This window comes from Thalia democratica, unplaced genomic scaffold (assembly GCF_965202585.1).
Source record: "Thalia democratica unplaced genomic scaffold, ktThaDemo2.hap1.1 HAP1_SCAFFOLD_458, whole genome shotgun sequence".
Taxonomy (NCBI): domain Eukaryota; kingdom Metazoa; phylum Chordata; class Thaliacea; order Salpida; family Salpidae; genus Thalia; species Thalia democratica.
In genome coordinates, this window is record NW_028139509.1 from 4052 (window position 1) to 11525 (window position 7474).

At 30.6% G+C, this 7474-nt stretch overlaps 1 protein-coding gene across 1 annotated transcript; it reads right to left on the bottom strand.

The window, feature by feature from the left end:
• Positions 1-5802: 5802 nt before the first annotated feature.
• On the bottom strand, positions 5803-7171 carry LOC145846473 (leucine-rich repeat and WD repeat-containing protein 1-like). Its single transcript, XM_082953231.1, has one exon. The coding sequence runs from the start codon at positions 7169-7171 to the stop codon at positions 5852-5854; it is 1320 nt and encodes a 439-aa protein (XP_082809357.1). The 3' UTR covers positions 5803-5851.
• Positions 7172-7474: the final 303 nt, after the last annotated feature.

The following is a 7474-nucleotide window of genomic DNA, read 5'->3' on the forward strand; positions in this document are numbered from 1 at the left end:
TTGAAATCACCAAAGGTCTAATTGTAAAGTTATAAAAATTTGTACTACACTAAGATTTTTATCTGTAATTTGATAGTAAAGTCCTAATGTAAAAGGCAAACAATTTGTTCAGCTACAGAAATAGAAGCTTTAGTATATTTGTTTGTTCAATTAAATATCTAATTTTAAATAAATTTTAGACTCTTAAGTTACTTTTCGTTATTGTAGTATTTAATAATATTTAGCAATGAAATTCATTAACTCTCAGAATTTTGCAGTTTTTTTATACATAAATCGTCATCTTGAATTAATTTCTTTGTTAAACCTTTTTCAACCACATATTTAAACAATAATATTACTACAAAATTCAAAAAACATTTTACAAACCTAGCCCAAGTTTTGAATTAAAATGTGTTTTTTACCGACAAAGTTAAGTTTTCAATAGTATATTGTTTTTAACTAAAAAAATATTTATTATTACAAAGATATAAACAAATATACCTATTATTTACCAAAGAATAAAAAAAGTAGTTTGTACACCGTTATCAAATACTGAAAACAATAAAGTATTTTCAAGTACATATCAAGTACTTTAAGGTTAGTTTAAAGTTCACTGAAGAAGGAATGTTGTCCGAAATCGATTTGAACTAAAGTATGCAATTAAGTTGTAGATTTTTTAAACCATCTATTGATATTTTGTAACTAATGATGCAGGGAAAAAATCACAAGTAAAAACAATTGACTGTCTCCTGGACCGATTTAAGAATTATTTATTAATCTTGTGTATGCTAAAGTAGTCAACCTGCTAAAATGTTGAATTTTAAAGCAATTATATGCAACTATAGTTTAGCAATCAATGGTATGTGTTCTATTGTTCTTGAATTGTGCTTGAGTAACTTATTTACTCGGTAGTATTGATCTAATATTTTTTTCTACAAATTATACTGCGAGAATTTTTGATACAAGCCTCACGTGAAACAGGTACAGTTTTTGATGAAAAGATGGTCTAATCGTGTTCACATTAAAATTACTAGACGCCATACGCTAATGATGAAAACATTGAAACACTGAAAAAAAACAGTTTTTGTTACCTCAAAATAAATAAAGATTACTAAAATAGCTTTTTATTTTGCATTAATGCAAAGTTTTAGCCTGACATAAGGTAAAATTTTACAGAAAAAAATGCTCGTTTTTAAATTTATAGTTAATTTTTACTGTGCATTAATAATTTAAAAATGTATATTTATAGTTTTTCTACTAATAGTTTATTTAATAGTCTAAATTGTTAATTTTAGTTTGCTATCTAGTAACATTTGTATATTGAATTTGATATTATTCGTTTAATTAAACTTGTTTTAGTTTAGTTTAATTTATTATTCATATAGATCATCACCTAACTTAATACTTACAGTAAATTTCCACTAAAGATAACAGTGATAAATTGTGATGAAATTTTTTTGACATACACTTACTTTCTTGAAATAAATTTTGAAATCAAAGTGCAGCTACACTATTGTGAAACTCTTGCGTAAAGTTATTTTTTGTCTACTATTAAAAAAACTTATTGAGAAATTATTTGCTCAATATAGATTTTAAAAAACTGCAGTGCGAAACAAGTAGAACATTTTCTTATTTATTTTTGATAAAAGAAAACTAAACTAAAACAGTTAAAAACAATTGCACAGATGTTCAGCAAGGATTAAAAAAAAATAATCAGAGTCAGTTGAATAAAGCTAATATAAGTTGTCATAAACTAGTAGGAGTTTTTTGAAAAATCTCGAGATACATTTGATACAATAAGAACTAGATACGAAGAAAATTTTGATGTTTTTCAACATGTATTAAAGTTTTTTTTTATTACCTTAAAGTATACAAAATATGGATAAACAACTAGTGAACTCAAAGTCTAAGTTAAGTTATTAAAACATAATGAACTATTAAATGAAATGGCAAAGAAATGCCTGAATGTTATATTGTTGGACATCAACGTGAAGGTCTTTTTACTTTCACGTCGATTGCCTTAAAATTGAACTCATTTAAAGTTATTTTTTTTTAAATTTCGTTGTTTTGTTAAATCACAAAACTCATTCCTATAAAAACCACTTTAAATTATAATGTTAAACAACCGCTAGTTGACGCATTTCGTTTTGAACTCAATATAGAATCAACCACCGATCACGCCGGGTTTTCATGCCTTAATCAGCATGTTACATCATACAATCATGTCTTGACCAGGTGATGTTATGTAAGAAAAGCGTATAAAAAGAGCCGAGCGAACGAGAAGAGAGATCATTTGGATTTCAACGTCAACAAGAAGCACCACTACGCCAGTTTCAGCCCGAAGCGACAGTCGCCATTTTGAAATTACAACGTTAATCGAAGATCTCAAATCTTATCTCATTACGTCACAATCAGTGATTGTGGCCGCACAAGCACTTCAAATTAGTCATTCAAAGCGTTTTTTTGAGTGATTCTAATTTAATTACTTCAACGAGGCGCATAGCTCAAATTGAGGTTTGCGTGTCTTTAATTTCATAACTTATAAATATCAGGGCGTCAAACTCGACTTGAGTTTGTAACGTGCTTTAGAATTATAGCGTATAGCTAAGTCATTTGATAGATAATTCCTAACGAAACCATTGCGAGTGGTATTGTTCTGATTAAGTCTTTGTTCAGTAACCCAACACTCAAAATAGTGTACATTTATTTTGTAAATATTTCTTGTGTAAATTAAAATTTTATTTCGCTTATCGCACGATCACAATTCAACGACCACGACCAAGAGAACGTGCCCAGCCCAACCCTTCGAGGTAAACCATCAACGGAGTCTGAGCAAAACAACCACTCGTCACACCGCAGTGAAACAGAGCAGGAAGCATATTTCTGCTCATTTTCCTAATTTAGCTGAACTTTGCAGTTATTTGTGTGTTAATTGTTTTTTTGTATTTTTTGTTGTAAATAATAAACTGAAACTATAAAAAACTCATTGTATCTAATCTAATTAAATGTCCTCTATTGAAAGAACCTTAAAAAAGGTTCTTAAACCCCCAAGAACTCGATCCAGAACCGAAGTACTATCGCAAACCGAGAATACTTCAGAAGAATGCCCTGGAACTACCGCGAATCTAGCTCCTGTTGAGGCTGCTGAACCTGTTACAGGGTTGGCTTCAGAGGAATCTGGGGACGCCGGTAACACCGGGAGCATTAATATTGTTAGCTAAAGTTAATCTAATAGAAACTTTATTAATCTTAAGAAACACCAAGATTTATTACTTAGTTAGCAAGATTATGAAATTAGACTAATTTTGTTCACTAAGCATAAGTGCTTGAAACTGGGACCAGATCTTATACGTAATATCAAGATTAGATCTTGCAGTACAGCATAAATTTTCATAGATTGAAACGATTAACAAAGCAAGATAAGTTGTGTATACTACGAAACAATACGTTAATCTGGTTCATACTTTATGGTTTTCCTAATGTATACAAAACTGACGTGATCAAGTATTACAGCAAAAAGTAGTAAAGAGATGTGTAAAAACCTTGAACTCTTCAGAGAATTCATTTTCTAAACGTGTTATGAAAAATGTTGTTTAATTCGCTTTTGAAACTGTAAAATATCGTTAAATTTTAACTCGACGTTAATTAGAGTTTTCAAAATGTGTCTTAACTAGAATGAAACCTTTGTGTTAAAGAGTTGTTTACCTAAAAACTAGCATTAAATCAAATACTTAAGTAACTAACGAAATTAGGTTGCACAAGAGTGGAGATTTGATAAAATTATTATACTAGTAAAATTATTTAAAAATAAAAATCTCCTTACTTTTCTTAAGTAAACTAAATAAGTTAGCATTATTAAATGCTTTTTAATCATGGAAACTTCTATGTGCTTGGACGATGTGCTCGCGAGCCACTTTGTCAAGGAAAATTTGCTTGATTTAGAAAAGGCTGTCGACCACTGGTACACATGGGTTTCGGATAAAAAAGAAACAAAAATTTTAGCTTTACAACAAGTATCTGAAAACTTTTAAGAAAGTTAAAAAAAATTCCAAACTTGATTGTTCAAAAGCTTGTTTTTGACCAGTAGAACTGCTTTTCACATTTCAGTCAAAAAGCTGTGCACAGTAATTAACTAACAAACTAATCTCTGAAGACTAGAAAAATGTTAAAATATACTTTTTACTTGAAAAACTTAACTTATGAATGGATCTTGTTTTCGACAAGAATATGTATTAAAAAATTTAAAGTACCTTTATAAGAAAATTTTGACATTATCTTTTTATAAATATTTTCACTGCCCACCAAAGTTTCCGTGCACACTGCTGTGTTGAGAAACATTTCTAAACACAATTGACAGTGTAAATTTTAACCATTGAATTTGTAGAAAGCTTTTAGTACAAAAATTCCATACAAATCTACTTGTGATAAGTCCTAAACGATTATTTTTCCACGTAATTAGAGAGCTTTAAAGAAACAATTTTACATCGTGGACAATAAAACAAAATAGTATGTTATAAATTTTGCAGCAACAATACAGTTGATAACGGATTTCACACATAGTTACTTTGATGTTCAGGTTTTTATAGTAGAAAAGTACAAGATAAAATATTCGCATTTAGTTATTTTAAGAAAACCATTATCTAACTATTATTATTAACAAAAACTGTCTTAAAACCAGCGTTTGTAAGCTAGATGTATGCATTTACTTAACAAAGATTATAAAAAAAAACTAAGGTCCGGTTATAAAATTAGAACATTCAAAATTAGAACTCAACTTTTTTAGTATGTACATTACATAATCAGATACAATTTATACATTAAAACTAATTAACTTTAATTGTAGGCAACAATTTTTTCAAATAGATACTATAACAGCTAAACGCTTTTATATATAAAGAAATAAAGGAGCAATTTAAATGCCTATTTTTTATTTGAAATAACATTGTTTTAATATATCTAACTATTTTTTAAATTTTAATACGTAGTTTTTTATTTAACACATATGTAAGTATCAATTAAGTTTTTTAATACTTGTTTTACTAATAAACTAACAAAATATAGCCTGTAAAACGAAATATATACCAAAAAAAGAGGAAAAATAAAAAGTTTTTAAATTCTATTTAATTGAGTAAAACAAGTTAAATTATATCAAGTGTGTTCAAATTTATTCTTAAAATTTATTATTCACACTGTTTGTTGGTTTATTTTTAAACAAGTAAACAAAACATATATATATGATAACTAAAACTTGATAATAAATTTAAATGTTAACCATTGATATTAAGTGTTAACATTATATTAAATTCAAAATAAGTACATTTTATATCCATTTATACGCTTGGTATTTAAACTGTTTTGATTTTCTAAGCACCTTTTCTTTATCGAAACAATTTCCACTGACGTATAAAATATATAACGTCAAAATAATAAAACAAAAATAAGCAAAAACTTCAAGTAAATCTAAAATTATTTAGTCATAGATAAAAAAGTATTTCTATTTTTAAAGGTTTTACAAAATAACAGCAGCTTTAACACAGTTATTTTTAAATAAGTTCAAAGCATTCACTTATTCATTTCTAACTAAAGAGGTCTAAAAAATAGCAAAACTATTATTTATGAAAGAGTACAGTTCAATTTTCTTTATGAATAACATTATTGAGTTTGAATTAAACATATTTCTAGTAAGTAAATATTTTGTTTGAGTTCAAATAGAGTTTAGCTTTCAATTTGAAAAACACTTTTCAATTGAACTGTTAACAAATACTGCATTACCAAATATTATCTATAAATATTTTAACATTATTCTAACACACCTCGATAAAACTCGGCATGCAACTTACAACCGGAAAAGAATGAAAAAGTACAGAAAGTTTCAGTTTCGTTTTGCCTTGTAAGACTCATATATTGCAACAAGGTTGGTGTCAGTGGCAACCACAATGTACTTCATATCGGCGCTGTTAGTCAGATTGTTGAACTTCATGTCACTCGAATCCAACTCTTCCATCGCTTTCCCGTTCATCGTGATCTTGGGCTTGCTCAGCACGTACTGGGGCTTGATGACGTCTCCCTGGAGTTCCTCCTTGTTCTTGAGGCTTCGTTTTATCTGGGGGTAGACGTTGTAGCACCACAGTGATCCCTCGCTGTCTCCAGCAAAAACCCTGCTCTTTCCGCCGCAGATGTTTAAATAAATTTCCTCAGTGTCCGACCACAGCAGCTTTGAGAAGTTGTCAATGGTGCAAGTGTAAGTCTCATCCCTTGTGCTTCTTTCATCTGGCGGAAGCGCGTTTACTTTGTCAATTAAAGTTGAGAACTTCCACAAGTATATGTACCTGTCTTTTATTTGCTTTGTTATCACAAAACCGTCGTTGATCATCTTCAAGGCGTCAAAGGACACTCCTTCGTGACTATCCTTAAAATAAGCAGTGCAAATTCTATGTTCCCTCTTTGGTTCATTGAGACTGTTAAGCTTGTTGTTGTTGTTCAGCTTCCAGCAGTGAAGTCCTTCTTCACTGGCAGCCAACAAATACCTCTCTTGGCCAATAACCGGCATGACAAGACCCAGGGCTCCAGCTGATTCCATTCCTGTGAACACTTTCAACTTGACAACATCATGTTTCAAGTATTGTCCTTGAGGCACTCCAATGTCATGTAAAAACACAAAGCCGTGGTCATCAGCGCTGTACAGGTGGCTCTTGTTCTCAGGGCAGAACATGAGCGCCTGTATGGAAGTATCATGGGCCTGGAACTGGTGGTAGTACTTTTTGTGTTTTGGAACCACCAGGTAAACAACCCCCTGAAACCCCCCAGCAGCCAGGATGGTCTCAACCTTATTCTCATAAGCGTAGCCAAAGTAAGTCCAGGCCAGGGTGTAGAACACCTCCCCCTTGTTGAACATGTCCAGCCTGGACTTTATTTTCAGAGTCTCACAGTTAACCAATACCACTTGGTAGTCCGAGGCCACTGCTATGAGGTCAGTAGTGCTGTTCAGGGGATCATTTAAATCAGGTTCAAAGGCGCAGCACCACAACTGTTCCTCAAAGATGTTGCTAGAGTTGTCTCTTCGCTCCTCGTTGTCAAACAAAGACACCATGGCCTTCAGCCTGAACTTTGTTGTGTATTTTTGTGCTGCTGTTTTGCTGCCTTCATTGTTGGGCGCTTGTTGAGGCTGGGAAGCTTCTTTTGGTTTTGTCATTGTTAGATTACAAAAAATCCTGGAAAATGTATTTTAGATGCATTAAACACAATTATGTGACAGTTTATACACTGGTAACTATAACTATTTAAAACAATAAAAGGGTCAAAATCTCAAGTAACTTGAAATTATTAAAAATAAAAATGTACCTGGAGGTTTAAATTACAAAAATATGACAATATAACAAATTTAAGGATTTTCAAAGGTAGAGTCATAAATGAGATAATTTATAATAACTCAAATTTATTAGATTTTGAAACATTGTGCACCCATCAAATACCTTTAATTTCATTTACAAGAGTT